Consider the following 18,578-nt stretch of genomic DNA (forward strand, 5'->3'; position numbering starts at 1 on the left):
CAGTTTTCTCGTAGTAACTATCTACTCTTACCTCATCTGATCTGCAAGTTCAGACACATTTCCAAAAGAGATTTACCCCTAATTAACCCTATTTAACCCTTTATCTAATATGGAATGGGTTTATTAGGATCACTTTAAAGAGTAGTGCCCTATTGGAGCATCATGCATGGTGGCTGCAACTGAGGTGTCATACATTTCGCTGCTCTGATTGGATGTAGGTTCAATCAATTGCGTCCAGAGGCATTTGGGTCTACACACTAAAATGGACTGAGAGGTTACAGAGGCAAAATATTCACACTTATCCATGTGACTTAATTGGTCCGATCAGATCAAGTTTTCACAGTTTAAGTCTAATGAAAATGTTTTTATTCTACAGCCCATTTACTTCCATGTCATGTGTATTCTCTTGCATTACAATGTGAGTAACTTAATCTTGTTTATTTATTCACTGACATGTTAGATTGAAACATCTGGGGACAATGGTGGCAAGGTGCTGGTGTTCTTCAAACTTAAACCCACCGTGATCACGGAGGAGAACCTCCACCAGAGCATCCTTGTGTCCTCTATGCTGGAGTCCCCAGTCAGAAGCCTCTACCAGGCTGTGAGACAGGTGTTTGCCCCCGTGCTGCTCCAGGTGGGTTTGCAAGGAAAAGGAGGAAAACCAATAAGAATGCCAACTGACAATATGATTTTCTAAGTGTTGGCTTCTGCCTGCAGATGCTGTCATACATTTACCATGTTTTTTACCATGTCATTGAACTTTAAAAAATGTGATACTTTCTTCTACTCTATTGGTCCTATATTTCTCTCTGATGATTACAAGTGAGAAAAAGCTAAACCCTTCCTATCATTAACTTTTCTAATTTACGTTTTAATGTTATCCATATTGGGTGTTTTGGGCATTCGGCTCACCAACATGCCACGCCAATTACAATCTTGTGCCTCCTTTTATTGTGCAGGATGAGCGCTGGAGTTCAGAGTTGGACCCTAAACTGGCAGGGCTGCTCAGCGACCTGGAGCAAGGCCTGGGCTCGGTGATCCGTCAGTCGGGGCCGCGATCACAGGGGAAGACGGGCCTCACAGAGGGGGATGTGTTGGGTACGTCAACGGATAGAAAGGCCAATGCATGTGCACGCACGATGAGCGAGTTAGGTTTGTACTGAGAGATTTACTGACACACATGTTGTTGCAGCATGTTGCGGCAACACCTTTCTGCAGAGCAAGTTACAGGGAACCGACTCCCCTCAAAGTCTTAAGTGGGACAGTTAGGGTCCAAGGCCACTGACGGTGTCACATGATGTTTTATAGGCTTAATCACTTATTTTCTGCAGGTATACTGTCCCCCGGGGATGAGTTCCAATACTGGGCAGATCTCTCAGAGTCTGCGGAGAAGCACGGTGTAAGAGAAAGGGCCCGCCATTTTGTTGAGCTTTTCCGACCAATCGAAAAGGTATGTAGGTTGGGAGCATTTTAAGCTGTTATCAATGAAAAAACATTTGCACAAGGCAAGCCGATGCACTTCTCCATGTTGACAAGAGCATTAAAATGAGAAATAATAATGGGACAAAGAAATCAAGGGATATTTAGCATAGAAAATAATTTGCGATTAATCGTGAGTTAACTATGGTATTAATGCGATTAATCACGATTAAATATTTTAATCGCTTGACAAATATATATATGTATACACACACTTAAACTGCAATACAATGACTACATACCACAAATTCTGATATATAACGTGGTGCGCCACGAAAACCAAAATCTTCCGGCCCGTGAATTTTAGAGTGGGGAGCTCTCCATAAAACTGCAGATAAAACTCGCAATTGAAGGATTGAAGGATTTACGGCAGAGCTGATCTGAGCAGCAGAGTGGAAACTGGAGGAATATACGCTCAAGCTGACACCATGCAGTGGATCGTTGCAAGCTAGCACCGCCTGACCTATGAAGTCCCGTCAGCTGAGGAGATGATGGCAGCGGTCGCTGGCACACCAACAAAGTAGAAGAAGTAGAGGAGTTTTGTTGTCAACCTCTTCCTTCCTTTCATAACACTTAAAGACAGACGGTGACAATGTTGCGTTTTGACGCGCTCCCGGGAATAACGCAGTGATCCTTCTGTGGGCCCAAAAGACGCGGTTTGACTATTTAAAATAATGCTCTTGAGTGGAGCCGGGTACTTATCCCTCTGCAAGAAGAACTGAGCATGGAAAGGAAAGATAACTCACCCTGGACCCTCGCCCTCCAACATCAAAACCTGCACACGAGCCCACCCTCCCACATCTGCAAACTGGACATTTCAGATCTTATAATTTTGTAACATGTTAACCTTGTGATGCGCCTCCCACCTGTCTGCCGGTCCTGTCAGGGTGTCACACATGGGCTCCTAGGCCGAAATCTAGTCTACAACGGACTGCCCCAGAAAACTAGATGCAGCAATTAATATAACTAGAACTGCAAGCAGTTATGCAGGGGTCCAAGAAATGTGCATTTCGCCGGCACAACGCGAAGCATGTGTTCAAAACGCTACCGTGAACCTGTGGATAACGACGTTCTACATTCAGTTTGTACATTTCATTTTAACAGATTATTGTCTTGTTGCTGACCTGTATGTCTGCTGCTGTGACACCCATGTTTCCCATTTGTTTATTTGTGTTCATTTGGTTCAAGGAGTACTTCGGTCTAGATGGCCTGTCCATGGCGGACGTTGTGGATCTTGTGGAGCAGAGCAAACACACACTGGATGACGTGTGGAGACAGACTGATTTTGATACCCTTTACCCCGAGCCACGCATGCTGCGCCTCATGGACAACATAGGTATAAGGTCCCATGCACAAGGAACAAGAATGCAGATACACTGTTATGTCCACAGGAGCCTACTGGCTACACTATTTCATGAGGGTGTGTTTGTGTCTGTCTGTCTCTGTCTCTGTCTCTGTCTCTGTCTCTGTCTCTGTCTCTCTCTCACTCACTCACTCACTCACTCACTCACTCACTCACTCACTCACTCACTCACTCACTCACTCACTCACTCACTCACTCACTCACTCACTCACTCACTCACTCACTCACTCACTCACTCACTCACTCACTCACTCACTCACTCACTCACTCACTCACTCACTCACTCACTCACTCACTCACTCACTCACTCACTCACTCACTCACTCACTCACTCACTCACTCACTCACTCACTCACTCACTCACTCACTCACTCACTCACTCACTCACTCACTCACTCACTCACTCACTCACTCACTCACTCACTCACTCACTCACTCACTCACTCACTCACTCACTCACTCACTCACTCACTCACTCACTCACTCACTCACTCACTCACTCACTCACTCACTCACTCACTCACTCACTCACTCACTCACTCACTCACTCACTCACTCACTCACTCACTCACTCACTCACTCACTCACTCACTCACTCACTCACTCACTCACTCACTCACTCACTCACTCACTCACTCACTCACTCACTCACTCACTCACTCACTCACTCACTCACTCACTCACTCACTCACTCACTCACTCACTCACTCACTCACTCACTCACTCACTCACTCACTCACTCACTCACTCACTCACTCACTCACTCACTCACTCACTCACTCACTCACTCACTCACTCACTCACTCACTCACTCACTCACTCACTCACTCACTCACTCACTCACTCACTCACTCACTCACTCACTCACTCACTCACTCACTCACTCACTCACTCACTCACTCACTCACTCACTCACTCACTCACTCACTCACTCACTCACTCACTCACTCACTCACTCCACTCACTCACTCACTCACTCACTCACTCACTCACTCACTCACTCACTCACTCACTCACTCACTCACTCACTCACTCACTCACTCACTCACTCACTCACTCACTCACTCACTCACTCACTCACTCACTCACTCACTCACTCACTCACTCACTCACTCACTCACTCACTCACTCACTCACTCACTCACTCACTCACTCACTCACTCACTCACTCACTCACTCACTCACTCACTCACTCACTCACTCACTCACTCACTCACTCACTCACTCACTCACTCACTCACTCACTCACTCAGGTGGGGCCCTCGGCAGATATGTCCAGAGGAAGTTGAGCGGTGTGAAAATCTTCGAGGAGCCATACGTGTCCATGCAAGAGAACCTGAGGATGGGTGTTATCATCTGTGAACAGTGGGTGACGGCTTGTGAACATCTCACAGGACAGGTGTGGTTTACGATCAGACGTGAGACTTCCATGTCGCTTATGAATAGGAATGGAACTGTAATGCCTTGACCTTGAACACCCAACATTTAAATTATATTCCTTCTGTTTATTTGTCTTGATAAGGTGTGGAAGAGTCATACCTTGCATGTTTGGATAGGAGACAAGCATCAGCCACACACTCTGAAGTGCTTAGCGCAGAGATTGGATGAGGTGAGGTCATGGATTTAGTCGAGCAATGTTGATGCAACTGCTTGACCACAACCACGTTCCTTGAATTGATGAATGTATATGTTGTAATTTACATGTACCATGTAAACAGTTCTAGAATGTCGCACACAATATATTGTGGCCTTCCAGGGCCGATTTATAGTTAAAGATTAAGTTTCGAAGTTCTGACAGTCTTTTGAGGTCTGCTTTGCGCTACACATGCATCATATTTGTGATCGACACTTTAAAGTGTATCAATTTGGAAGGAAGGATGCATTAAAAAAAACAGTTACACGCATTTGTGTGTGTGATTGTGTGTTTGCACTGGTTGTTGGCCACCAGGTAGTGACTCTGCGTACCGTGTACGAGAAACTGCTGCGGCTGCTCCCTGGAGGTAAACAGCAGGCACTGAGCCCTGAGCGTGTGTCTGAACCCTTCTCTGGACTCAACCCTCTACACTACAACCCCTACACTGAGGTAGGGGACTTTATGACTGTGTCCTTGTAGTCGGCGGTACTGGATGTGTGAATGGCAATTTTTTTGCATCCGTGCTGAGCGTTTGTTTTGTATTTTGCAGCCTCTGTGGAGAGCCGCAGTCTACCAGTTTGAACGATGCATCAGCTCTTCAGAACAGGAAGTGGCTGCTATATTGAAGCGTTACATAGGAGATGTGCAAGACAACCCACAACAGGTAGCCAAAAGTTCCTGTCTAGACTTTTTGAGGCCCAAGGCAGAATCAGCAGGTGGCCGGAGGTCAGTGATACAGTCCATGTGCTGTTTCTGTGTGTGAACCAGCTGCTGCAGGTGTTTAAGAAGCACAAGGAGCTGATCAGGCGTCCCACCATCAGCAAGGAGCTGCAGTCGGAGAGAGAGACCCTGCTGGCCAGGCTGCTCGACTATAGCAAAGGTCTCCAACACTACACTCTCTGCATCTGCTCTTTCTCTTTCCCCCTGGGTCTCCTTTGCCTATATGTCATTTTTCGGGCCTTTCTACTGTACTGTCCTGCATTTTACAAACTCTTTTCAAAAAGTGTTAGAGACATGCACTCATTTGCCTCTCATGGTTTGACACGGTATTTTTTTCTGTCCATTTTCTTAAGGTCTAAAGTCTGATTTTGAGGATCGCTGCCATGGTGCTCCAGGGGAAAAAACGGGGCCCCTTGTTGGCAGGAACCTCCCTGAGGTGGTCAACAAAATTGTCTGGGTTCGACAGCTCATTCACAAGGTAGCTGTGACCTTCACTGGTGTTTCGGCCTCGCCGCCTCACCTTTCACCTTTCTGATGTCCGCGGACCTCGATTGCTGTTCCTCTTGTCTCCCCGCAAGGTGGAGGACTCCGTTCGTATCTCCGAGGCGCTGCTCCCAGACCTGTCAGCCTTCCGCTCCTTCATGCGCTTCTGTGATGACCTCCTCGAGGTCCTGAGGGCCTACGAGCAGGAGCAGTTCGAAGACTGGTCGAGAGAAATACTGTCCGGACTGGCCGACCCAAGGTCTGGTATAAGGTGGGCACACATTCTTTGTTTCATTAAATTGTTTCTCTCTGTTCTCTCTGTTCAATAGTGTGACCTGGCTCAAGGGCACTTTGGCAGCAGTTGGAAGAAAGTGATTGAACCATGGCTGGTTCCTCCCCCCCTTCCCACCCTCTGACCTCTCCCACCTCCAGTCTGCAGGCCAGTAACCGGGTGATGGACCTGGACCACGTGGACGGCCGGCTGCGGATCCAGTACTCTGACCGGCTGGTGACGCTGCTGAGGGAGGTCAGACAGCTGTCGGCCCTCGGCTTCGCCATCCCGGCCAAGATACAGCAAGCTGCCAACACAGCAGACAAGTTCTACGGACAGGCCATCGTCCTAAAACAGGTACGCAAAGCATGCACGCGACAAGGCATGTGCCGAAACAGTACACATCACCCTGGTTCCAGAGAGGCTCCCGAATGAGACGCCCTTCTTGATAATGTGTTCTTGATTTATTTAAGGTGGCCCATTTCTACAACATCATAGACCAGCAGATGATTCCCTCTCAGAGACCCATGATGCTTGGTCTAGCTCTGGCCTTTGAACAAGTGATTAAGGTACAGAAACCTTTGCCTTTTACTTAACCAAAATCTGGATCCAAAACAATTTGGATTAGGATGTATTTTCCAGTTAAACATGTTATGCAAAAAATAAGTACACCACAGACTTCATTACAGACTTTGAGGAAGTCTATGCCCTTTCTGTGTTTCTGTGTTGTGTATGTTTTCCTTCCCTACGAGTTTTGTACTTTGTTAATGCATAATAATAATTAAAAAAAAGTGTGTATATACCGTATATATACATTTTAATACATTGGTAGTCAAGGTGGCGCCCTAGTGTTGCTAAGGCAGCCGCCCTAACCATACAGTGCTGGGGGAACCACTGTGTTTGATGGCAGACCTGCATTTTGTATACAATTCAATACGTAGGTCAGGTTACGACAGTAAGGAATAGATTGTCCGACATAACAGAAACATACCTTGATGAAAGATGCATTCAGAATAATAATTAAAGTAAATTTGATTTATATAGCCCCAATAATCCCTGGGCACTTTCACAGTGATCAGGCGAAACAAAACCAAGAACCAACATAACAAATGCATCGAAAGCCACAATCTAGCCTACTAGCTAACACCATGGCTGTTTACTTCCTGCCATAGTGCCTCTCCATAGACCTAACCTTCCTCACTTTCTGATGGTCAGAGTCCTCGGTCCCACGCTAAGGAGTCGGGCGGCAAGCTGCAGATCACCTGGGACAACCCCAGAGAGCTGGAGCTCTACATCGGCAAGCTGCAGTCTGCTGCCGAGAGACTCTCCACCGAGAACAGGAAGCTTCGCAAGTGGCACACCGAGTTCACAGAGAAGGTAATCGGCCTGCTTCATAGACGATCACCGGCATATTGTCACCATGATTGTTCATAAAAAGACACAAGCTCTAATCTTGCCTAAAATCTATGGAGAAATGAATGGTAAACACATGGTAAAAAGGGCTGGTACATGCCAAGATGGAGATAACAATAAAGCTGCTCTATCACTGAATTTAAGATCCTCCAAACATCTTGGTTTCCAAGGTTCTGTCTGCCAACATTAGGACTCAAGGTTTTGGAGTTGCTCTCAAGCAACTTGTGAAATTAGATTCACATGTGATGGAGCTCAAGTTAAACGGGCGCATCATTGTACTCCAAATCATGTTAGGGCGCTATGCAATGCAGCAGTTGTGCCTGTTATACAAAGTAAGTAGACTTTAACTTAATGCAAGTCTTCCTAATAAACTTCAAACTTGTATTAAAGGGATAATTGGGAATTTTGGACATAGGGCCTGATTCCCAAGTTAGCCTTGGTGTTCTTTATCATTGCAGACAGTTTTCAACACATTTCATTCTGTCCTTCTAGTTGCAGAGTTCGCTCGTGCTAGGCTAGCGCACGGCAACGGGCAATACTAGCCTGCTAATAAAACAATCTTACCCACTCCACAGTACTCCCGAGGTAAATCAATTATAACGCCAGACTACAGATGTAAATGTCTGTTGATAGCATAATGTTAGAAATAAAACTAACCTTGCATCGCATGAATCATCGCATTTTGAGGGACTGCTTTCTCAGCAGCAGCAGAATTTAACCTAGGTATCAGTCCGCCGCTGCCGTAGCCCACTACCAGGAATATAACACTGCTGCTGAGACACAGAAAGTCCCTCAAAATGCAATGCAATGCAAGGTTGGTATTATTTCTAACATTATTCTATCAACACAGACATTTGCATCGACCGTCTTGCGTTATAGTTGATTTGCCTCGAGTATACTGTGGAGTGGGTAAGACTGTTTTATTAGCAGGCTAGCATTGCCCGTTGCCGTGCGCTAGCCTAGCACGAGCAAACTCTGCAACTAGAAGGACTGAATGAAATGTGTTAAACTGCCTCCAATGATAAAGAACACCAAGGTTAACTTGGGAATCAGGCCCTATGTCCAAAATTCCGAACTACCCCTTTAATTCAAAATGCATGCAACTCTACTGAGCCAGGATAGGATTTCTATTGATTTGCTGCGAGTCATGTTTGGGACGTGGTATGTATCTGGTGAAATGCTGAAAGGCTTGACCCCACGTGCACAATGCTCACGTCAGGTGGTGCTCCTGATGAACGTGGACCTCCTGAGACACCAGCAGCGCTGGAAGGACGGCCTCCAGGAGCTGCGGACAGGCTTTGCCACTCTTGAGACGCAGGTACCAGAGAGACTGCCATCATCAAACGACAGGGCCTAAGGCCAAGAGAGCCGGAGGCAACGGAGCCTCATGCGAGGACACTTGTGTATCGTCTTTGTTAGGGATTCCGGTCAGGTGACATGCGGGCGTGGCGCCAACACTGGAACCACCAGCTGTACAAGGCCCTAGAACACCAGTACCAGACGGGCCTGGAGGCTCTGAACAAGAACCTGCCCGAGATACACATCGACCTCACCTTCAAGTCAGTACACTTGTTTTAATCTGTCACCCCACTCTCCAGACCACTGACAGGCTTGATATCTGAATGATGGGTTCACAGGGGGTTTCTGACGTCCTTTGTATGGATGTGTCATGAAGGGTTTTTTGAAAGGGGTTTGAAATACAGGACATCCTCTATGACATCCGATATATGGTTTGGTTTACTTTCGGCGTGCACCAAGCTGGAGGAAGATAACTGCAAAACAATACATTGGTATGCTTTATGCAAGGCATAACCACTATTAGCAATGATGGAACACGCTGTAACCACATTTATGATGCAGCATATAATGCATAAAAAAGTGTGAGAAAGATTAGTTGGGCTTCCTCAGAGCTTAAAATATGCAATCTGAGGCCCTTTTCAGATTTGCTTTGTTGGTTAATCTGCATTAGGGATCGACTGATTATCGGCCGGGCCGATTATCGGCGCCGATATTCGGGGTTGCAACAAGGTTGCTGATAATATCGATATGGAAATAGTCTGTGATAGTAGAAGTCTGTGTGAGTGAGAGAGTAAAAACCTAATAAACTCAATTCAGTCCAGTTTTATTGCAGGGAAGCACGTTAAGCGGTGGTTATACTTCTTCAACTGCGTAATGCACTATCCAACTGCGTAACCACGGAGCCCCTCGAGCCCTTGGCTTTAAGGTGAAGGCTGATTAGCTTTTAGCGTAACGTTAGCCCAGTGGTCCGCTTTCTCCTTCTCTGGCTCTAGACGCTCAGCAGACTGTAGCGAAACTCTACAACTCACGACTACTAACGTTAATGTGAGGCCCAATACGTTGGCAGCAGCTGTCTGTTCCTATGATAAACACTGATTATTAAAGTGAAGATGCTGTAGGCTATTTAGTGTGTTTTAACGGTTTAATCACTTGAAACAAGGTTGCTGATAATAATGATAGGGAAATAGTCAGTGATAAAAGTAAGAAGTGTGTTTGTGTGTGTGTGTGTGTGAGAGAGAGAGAGAGAGTAAAATTTTGAGAGTAAATCATTTTTTTTGCAGGGAAGCACGATGAGGGGATGGCTAGAGAATAGTGTGTGTGGGTGTGGGTGTGTGTGGGTGTAAGCCACATGAGAAGCTGCAGAAAATGACAGCTGCAAAGCACCGTCTGTCTGAGAGAAAACTTGTGCAATTGGGCAATGATGGCTGTTTAACTAGGGAACTATTTATTTATTTATTTAAATTTTCAGTTAACTTCATTAGAACACCCTGCTCTTTTTGTTTGAACTTGTGTGAAGAAAGATAAGTAAAAGATTAACATTTCAGTTCGGGAACATTTTAGGGAGCCATTTATTTGTTTAAATTGTGTTATGTTGCAAATCTGATAAGCTGTTGTGTTTATTAAACATATGCTTAAAGCCATTTAAGTGAAGTTAAGTGTTGGAGTTATTGTTAAAAAACAATATTTTCCCTTTTTCTGTAAATTAACATTGGCTCCAAATATCGGTTATCGGCCCCCTTGACTACTAATAATCGCTATCGGCCCTGAAAAAACCATATCGGTCTATCTCTAATCTCTCTGTCTGTTTGTATGTCTGTCCGTCCGTCTGTCTGTCTGTCTCTCTGTCTCTCTCTCATTCATTCATATATATATATATATATATATATATATATGTGTGTGTGTGTGTGTAGACAAGGCCATTTGCAGTTTCGTCCTCCCTTTGAAGAAGTGCGGGCTCGATACTTCAGGGAAATGAAGCGGTTCATTTCTATTCCTAACCAATTCAAGGGGGTTAGTGAGCAGGGTGAGGAGCTCATCTTCGGAGTCATGATTGACAGAAACGCTCCCGGGTTCCTTACCATCTACAGGAAAGCAGAAGACCTTTTCAGCCGCTTGCTGGCCGTTCAGGACAAGTTCAAGGTGAAGGAGCAAGAAGTGGTACTAATGACAAACATGGTTACGTTCAAAGTGCTCGTATTGTCTTGTTGGTAGTGTGAACAGTGTGTCAAAGCCCTCTTAAAACAACACACATTTTACCCATAGTGCTTTACAGGGAAATAATAAATAAATAAAGAGCAATTTCATCCAGTATAGCCGGAAAAATCCCGCTAATATACTGCAAACTCAGACGTAGTACTGAAGGGAAATGAAAATTGAGCAGTAGTACGTAGGTGGGCGGAGCCAGGCTAATGTCTTATAAGATCATGAACTGTAATTTAGAGAAAACAGAAGTAGAATCTGGTTTTGCAAGTCCCCTCAAAACACTGTACGTCACTAAAGACCAATTGTCTGTTGGTATTCTCACTACCATCATAGTTTCCTGATTCAGGTTCTATAGAACACTGTTGTGTATATGTGTGACATTATGTTTTTACTTAAAACAGGAAATGGACAGTATCCTGAGAAATGCAGTAAGCATTGCAGTAAACGTGCAATGTGTGTGTTTGTGTGAGTTACAGGAGTGGGTGGTTTTGGGCCTGGTAGACATCGAGACGTTTGTGGAGAAGCATTTGCACTCTGTGCAAGAATGGGAGAGAAACTTCAAGTCCCTGAAAGCCCGGGGCAAGGAGTCTGAACGCCTGCCCAGGTAGAAACCCTTTTAAACCCAGGCCTCTTAAACCATCACACTAGTTACTTAGCACTGAGCACACTTCTGCAAGGGAGCATCAGGTTATATATCGTTTCACAGCGGCATATAATTACTGAGCTTATAGCTGGCTACAGCCATGCAGGCAAACTGCTGTGCAGTTGACCAGATGTTAAGCAACACGACACACAAATAAGACATTATAAATCCAGCAGCATTCTGGAGTTTGGTTTTAGTCTTGATTATTTTCAACACACTGTCTTATTTTCTCCGTCTCTGACTCTGATTTTGTCTCGGTCTTTCTCTGGCTCTGTCTCTGTCTCTTCCTCTCTCGCTCCCCTCTTTCAGCCAGGAGAAGGTAGACTGTATCACAGTGAATTGTGAGCCAGTCAGAGCCGTCATCGATGACCTGATTCAAAGGCTATTTGATGCTCTCCTTGTCTGTCTCAGGAAGTCCATACAAGGTAGCAATTCACCATATCTTTATATACATATATATTTATAGATATATTATTTGCTCACATTGTCATCTGGTGGTCGGTCTTGATGTCCGGTCGCTGTCCCTACCCCCTACTCTGGTCACGTCCAGGCCACACACAGACCATAGAGGCCTTTGTGTCCGACGCCATGGAAGCCTTGTCCACTCGTCCCGAGAGCATTGAGGAGATCAGCGAGGCCAATGCCAGACACTGCCAGATTAAAGCCCGCGAACCAGAGGTTTAGTGCAAGACCCTTTTTGAATATATTTTTTTTTTAGAAAGTCCAACCAATTATTAAGTTGACCTACTGTGTGCGTGCGTGTGTGTGTGTGTGTGTGTGTGTGTGTGTGTGTGTGTGTGTGTGTGTGCGTGCGTGTTCAGATCCTGCCTCAGTTTCAGTGTGCAGAGGAGAAGAACCGGCTGCTGCGTGCGGTAGCCGGAGCCGGCCTGGACTCCCTGTCCTCACTGAGGGCCAGGTGGGACAAGCTGGAGCTGGTCATGGAGAGCCACAAGCTCATGATCAAGGAACAGGTAATATGGCTGCTCTCTTGCCGGCCCTGTGTCTCTTTCCCAAGGTTGAAAGTGCTTTTGAAGTGGCATGGAAAACATCCCTAAACAGTAAACACTAAAGCTAAATAGGATACAAAATAGTGATATTTAAATTGTTCTAATTGTTTTTTATCGAACTGCGTATTGCAAAGTAACACATATTCTGTGTGTATGTAGGATCTCTCTCTCTCTTGGCCCTATCTTGCATCCGGCGCAAGTGACTTAGTCACTGGCGCATTTGTCGTTGCTAGTTTACAACTGGCGCAGAGCGTTCTTTTCCCACCAGCGCCACTCGCCGGTAAATTAGGGATTGATCATGCGCCCCAAGGGGCGGTTCGGCGGAAGGAGGAGGCGTGTTCTGGCGCAAACGGTATTTTGCCGTCTCTGAATACCATTGCGCTACTGACCAGGAAATACCTGGTTTAAAGTCAGTGGCGCGTTGTTCAGATGCTATTTTAAGAGCGCATGCATACATGCGCATGTGATGCATACGGATTGCTTGTGCACCTCGCGCATACTACACTTTGCTTCTCTCATCTACCTAGCCGCACATTCTTGGTAAATTATTTGGGAAAGAACAGCTGATGCAGCGGTAATAAGTTGTACTTTTAAATCAATGCATCTGCAAACACCGTACAGCAAACACATATTTTCTTGACACAGACATCGTGTAGGCCTACATGCCCATAACTTTTAGGATTGATGAGTAGGCCTATTTGATCGTGAAAAACATTGTTTTACCGCGAGTGAGTGTTAAAAAGAATGAATTAATGCGGGCGCGCGTGTGTGCTCTGTTTAAACACACGCAAACTAAACACTCTCATCATCATCTCATCTTCGTCCGCTTATCCGGGGTCGGGTCGCGGGGGGAGCAGCTCAAGCAGGGGGCCCCAGACTTCCCTTTCCCGGGCCACATTGACCAGCTCTGACGGGGGGATCCCGAGGCGTTCCCAGGCCAGCGTTGAGATATTATCTCTCCACCTAGTCCTGGGTCTTCCCCGAGGTCTCCTCCCCACTGGACGTGCCTGAAACACCTCCCAAGGAAGGCGCCCAGTGGGCATCCTTACCAGATGCCCGAACCACCTCAGCTGACTCCTTTCTAAGTAAAGGAGCAGCGGCTCTAATCCGAGTTCCTCACGGATGGCTGAGCTTCTCACCCTATCCCTAAGGGAGACGCCAGCCACCCTTCTGAGAAAACTCATCTCGGCCGCTTGTCCCCGCGATCTCGTCCTTTCGGTCATCACCCAACCCTCATGACCATAGGTGAGGATAGGAACGAAGATCGACCGGTAGATCGAGAGCTTTGCCTTGCGGCTCAGCTCTCTTTTCGTAACAACGGTGCGGTAAAGCGAACGCAATACCGCCCCCGCTGCTCCGATTCTCCGGCCAATCTCACGCTTCATAGTTCCCTCATTCGCGAACAAGACCCCGAGGTACTTGAACTCCTTCACTTGGGCAAACTAAACACGCAACGCATAATACAATCAATGGCAATGTCTATTACCGCGGGGACACATGCATATTAGGATAGCATACAATACTGATAAGAAACAATGTTTATGTATTGCGTATATCATTAAATAGAACCACAGTTACCGCATATCATAGCCTATGTTATAGCCTATCATACGTTTTCTTTGCCGAAATTTATTTGAGGACTCAGTATTTCTGAAGTTGTGGAAGAAAACCCCTTATTCCATGTGTGAATTAGGCCATATTATTTGGCAATAAACTAAACTTCATGTGCATCTGTCTCATCGGAGACTGCAGACGCGCTGTCAAAATATCAACTTGTCCGATTCAAATGCGCTCATGGCTCTTAAAGGGGATGGGAGCTGGCACTCTCATTGGTTTGTTGGACGTTACGCCCAAACCACACCTACGGGTAATTAGGCTTCAGACCAACCCTTTTGACACTTGCGCCGCGGCGCAAGCGTAATTTATCCGCCTGTAAAATAGCGATAGCGCCGTAGAACCGCCCACAAAGCTACTTGCGCTTTGTAGGGCCCTCTGTCTGCCAGTCTGTCTGTCTCTGTCTCTGTCTCTGTCTCTGTCTCTGTGTCTCGTAATACGTGCATCGCTGCCATCGCTGCTGTTTTTTATCAAACTGCGTATTGCAAAGTAACACATATTCTGTGTGTATGTAGGATCTCTCTCTCTCTCTCTCTCTCTCTCTCTCTCTCTCTCTCTCTCTCTCTCTCTCTCTCTCTCTCACTCTCTCTCTCTCTCTCTCTCTCTCTCTCTCTCTCTCTCTCTCTCTCTCTCTCTCTCTCTCTCTCTCTCTCTCTCTCTCTCTCTCTCTCTCTCTCTCTCTCTCTCTCGTAATACGTGCATCGCTGCCTCCACCCCCCCCCCCCCATATATAGGGCACTATGAATTCCGCGAAAACGTGGACGGAATCGGACAATAAAAACGGAATCTACTGATGTATATAAATATATATATATATATTTTTATTATTATTAAGCAGGAAAGTATTAGAAGTAACAAAGTTACAATTCTAAAATGGGCCTGTCTTAGTAAAATAACTGATTTCCAGAAGGTTCCTGTTCTTCAGCACATATAACATGTAACGGGGACAAGGCACATCACGCATCACATTTACAATATGCAGCGGAATGCAGCGGAATGCAGCGGAATTCGCCTTATTTTGGTGAAATTCAGTTTCGAGGGAAAAGTTAAACAACACAGGTGACATTAACGTCACTGAATGTTTAGCAGTCACACCCACAACAATGTTAAAAAAAAATCCCCGGTCCACCACGCAAACAATAGGTCCCGCTCCTAACAAGAAGCCGAAGAAGAAGTTGAAGCGCCCGTAATTCGGTTCTAACCCCAAATTCAGAGCCGAGCAATATCCAAAACCCTTCTATCACTCAGGTAATCAGCTGTTTTGTAGATTATGTCAACATACTATCGATTGGAAACGCAAAGATATGTGCGATGACCACTTGAAGTCCAAAATCCATTTAAAAAACAATGAACGCCGTAGCCAGGGCACGCCCCTTCAAACAACAATTTGAGTTTATAAAAAAAGAGTTGATAAGCACTTTAATATTTATGTCATGTTGTTTTTATTTGAAGCACTAAAAAGAGTGCAATGTTGTGATGTTTTAATAAATGTAGTCTTCTATCTGATTACATTTTATTTGTTCGCACTTATTTGACACTCGTTCTGATGATTTTAATAGCTTTAAGTGTAAAAACGGAAGTCATGAAAATTAAAACGGAAAAAATGGAATTTGGAAAAAAATAAAACGGAATTTGGAAAAAAATGGATTTCATAGGGCCCTACATATATACACGTGTATAAATATGAGTGTTTGCATGACTGTGTGAAAACCTTTCCCCTCACCCACCCTCTTCACATGCCTTTCCTCTCAGGTGGAGATGATGCGCAGTAACGCGGAAGGCCGCATCCAGGCCTACCGGACTAATCTGGAGCGCTTCAGGGCGCACTGGGATCAGCTAAAGCCCAGTGATGAGGTGGTGGAGACGGGCGACCAGGCCAGCATGTTGGCCTGTCTCCAGACCATCAGGGATAAGCAGCAGGAGTTCCAGGAGCTGGAGCTTATTCGTCTGAAACTGCTGTAGGTTTTCAGTTCTCGGTCTTCTTTATTTTGTTTAATCAAAGATTGTAGTATTTTCTTTGCGTGCAATTGTGCGTATTGATATTGTGTATGGTAGCAGTGACATTCTGACAGCATCAATTGATCAAATGATCGGACAAAATCAAATCTATAATCCGGTATCTGGATGCCACGGGCCTGTACAATAATTTCTTCCGGCCCAAATGAACCGATTGGATAGGTTGGGCTATCTATGTCCTCTGCTTCCCGTGTGGCTTCTGTCCGTGCACAGAAGTCTTCCAAAAGGCTAGGCAGAGCTATTTCCAATGTAAGCGAGCTAGTTCCCTGTTTTGAGGGAGCGCCTTTGGACAGAGGCTTTCGTTCTTACTCTTGCTGGTTTCTCCAAATCCCCTACACTAGCTGAACGGCTTACTTATTGAGATGGTAGGTGTATTATATAATGCTAAATCTCTTATTAGTGTTTCACACAATGTGCAGAAAGCAAAAGCAAACTGTGATATTAATGCTCTCCTGGCTTCCATCTCTACCTCCCAGGGTTATCCCTCACATACGTTTTTCAAGTCTGGCCACTGAGTTAAAAAGTCAACACAATGTGCAGAAAACAAAACCACATGGTGATTTTTGGATGGATGTTGTCCTGGCTTTCCATCTCCACCTCTAGTGACGACTGTGTTCATTTTGAGCTGGAGGCCCCAGACTTCTCCTTTGCGGAGGAGACCATCCGAGACATGGAGGAGTGCAGTCGGATGTGGTCTCTGTATGAAGAGTGGCTGCAGGGCTTCACGGAGAAGGCTAAGGAGGACTGGATCACGTTCAGGTATGGCTCCTCGCTAGAGCTTCTCACCAGGGCTGTGTAGATCTGTGAAATGTGACATGGGTGCTTCTAATGTTTCTAAAGTTTAATTAAGAACAAGGGTTTCTTGAATGAGTCGTGTTTATTATTAACTGCCCCCATCGACTAAAACAATCTATCCTGTAGAAATATGGATGACTACCATCCTGCGGTCTGCAGTGTAATGACACCACATCACAACAATAGTGAAACCTTTGAATAACACGTAGTCGGTATGTCTTTTCTTGAATTCTAGGAGCAAGACTTACTTGTTTGAGGAGTTCCTCTTTGCGTGGCAGGACCGACTGAAGAAGCTGGATCAGCCCACCACCATGTCTGTCAAACTGCAGGCCGAGGTGGACAAATACAAGGTTCGCCCCGCCCGCGTTGGAAGGCTTATCGAGTCGACCAATGGCTCTCTATCTCTGTCTCTGTCTCTCTGTCCCAGGACCACTGGCTGGACGTGTTCCGCCTTCTTCCGAGTACACTTACACTGCTTTCCGCCTCCTCTCCCCTGCATTGTGTAGAACCTGGCCCCGGTGCTGAAGTACGTGCGTGGGGAACACCTGTCCCAGGACCACTGGCTGGACATGTTCCGCCTACTGGGCCTGCCCAGGGGCACCAAGCTGGAGATGCTCACCTTCAACGACCTGCTCTCGGTGGCGGAAACCATCATCGAAAAGGCCCTGGAGCTAAAGGTTCATTACACACACACGCACAAAAACATTCACTGTTAGGGCTGTAACGATACACCAACTCACGATTCGGTTTGTATCACGGTTTTTAACCCACGATTCGATTCATCCCACGATTTTTTTAAATTTAAAAAGCATTTTATTGAAACAACACTTATATGCAGGGTGTCCGCGCATCCTTAAAAAGTCTTAAATTCATGTTTCTAATTGTAAGCCCTTGAAAAGTCTTAAATTCTTTATAAATGTCATATGCTGGTCTTAAATACTGTACCTCAAGGTCTTAAATTTGTCGGGGCAGGACTATTTTATTTTATTTTTTCTCGTGGGACTTGTCAGGAAGGACATGTAGAGAGGCTTCTTTCTTGCTAGCTGCATACAGCATATAAACAATTATCTGCGTGCTTGCTAGCTAGTCTGCGACAATGGGTAGGTGCAAATTCAAGTACGGTTGGCTGGAAGACGTCCGTTTCCGAAGTTGGCTCGCGTCTGTTGCCAACCCAGGAAAGGCCAGATGCATTCTGTGCAAAACAACAATCAAGATCGGCACCATGGGCATTAAGGCTGTCGTCAGCCACATGCAGTGCCAAAAACACAAAACATTTGCCAGGAGTCACACAGAGACCCCAGCCATTTCACAGTTCTGCATCTCTGCCCCGACGCCACTGTCGCAGACAACGGTCCGCGCTGCTACTAGCACTGACCTGAGAGTACCATTTGGTGCGACACCAACACTGAAAGCAGAGGTTTTGTGGATTTTAAATACAGTGGTCAAGCACCAGTCTTACAACTCCAATGAGGGGATAGGAGATCTCCGTTTGATGCTCCCTGACTCGCAAATCGCGAGCAAAATGCTTGGGTTTTAATAAAGCGGGATCCCTCCCACCTTTTGTGTGTTTTAGGTATTAAATTTCATTCAAAGTGGTATTAAAAAGTCTTAAATTTGACTTGCTGAAACCTGCAGATACC

General features: G+C 45.7%; 1 protein-coding gene across 3 annotated transcripts in view; it reads left to right on the top strand.

Moving 5' to 3' along the window:
• LOC130406305 (cytoplasmic dynein 2 heavy chain 1) overlaps window positions 1-18,578 on the top strand; it is a 136,089-nt gene that overhangs the window by 1,241 nt on the left and 116,270 nt on the right. For all 3 annotated transcript variants that reach the window (XM_056611802.1, XM_056611801.1, XM_056611803.1), the window contains exons 3-27: window positions 461-634; window positions 960-1,098; window positions 1,332-1,450; window positions 2,668-2,815; window positions 4,096-4,241; window positions 4,365-4,451; window positions 4,791-4,925; window positions 5,026-5,139; window positions 5,244-5,355; window positions 5,549-5,673; window positions 5,774-5,949; window positions 6,111-6,306; window positions 6,423-6,518; window positions 7,165-7,326; window positions 8,582-8,680; window positions 8,782-8,921; window positions 10,572-10,800; window positions 11,340-11,467; window positions 11,816-11,931; window positions 12,057-12,184; window positions 12,328-12,477; window positions 15,880-16,085; window positions 16,747-16,902; window positions 17,174-17,288; window positions 17,445-17,615. In XM_056611802.1, the coding sequence (XP_056467777.1) occupies window positions 461-634; window positions 960-1,098; window positions 1,332-1,450; window positions 2,668-2,815; window positions 4,096-4,241; window positions 4,365-4,451; window positions 4,791-4,925; window positions 5,026-5,139; window positions 5,244-5,355; window positions 5,549-5,673; window positions 5,774-5,949; window positions 6,111-6,306; window positions 6,423-6,518; window positions 7,165-7,326; window positions 8,582-8,680; window positions 8,782-8,921; window positions 10,572-10,800; window positions 11,340-11,467; window positions 11,816-11,931; window positions 12,057-12,184; window positions 12,328-12,477; window positions 15,880-16,085; window positions 16,747-16,902; window positions 17,174-17,288; window positions 17,445-17,615 (3,567 nt within the window). The remainder of the gene's footprint in view (window positions 1-460; window positions 635-959; window positions 1,099-1,331; window positions 1,451-2,667; window positions 2,816-4,095; window positions 4,242-4,364; window positions 4,452-4,790; window positions 4,926-5,025; window positions 5,140-5,243; window positions 5,356-5,548; window positions 5,674-5,773; window positions 5,950-6,110; window positions 6,307-6,422; window positions 6,519-7,164; window positions 7,327-8,581; window positions 8,681-8,781; window positions 8,922-10,571; window positions 10,801-11,339; window positions 11,468-11,815; window positions 11,932-12,056; window positions 12,185-12,327; window positions 12,478-15,879; window positions 16,086-16,746; window positions 16,903-17,173; window positions 17,289-17,444; window positions 17,616-18,578) is intronic.

This window comes from Gadus chalcogrammus, chromosome 16, assembly GCF_026213295.1.
Source record: "Gadus chalcogrammus isolate NIFS_2021 chromosome 16, NIFS_Gcha_1.0, whole genome shotgun sequence".
NCBI classification, from domain to species: Eukaryota; Metazoa; Chordata; class Actinopteri; order Gadiformes; family Gadidae; genus Gadus; species Gadus chalcogrammus.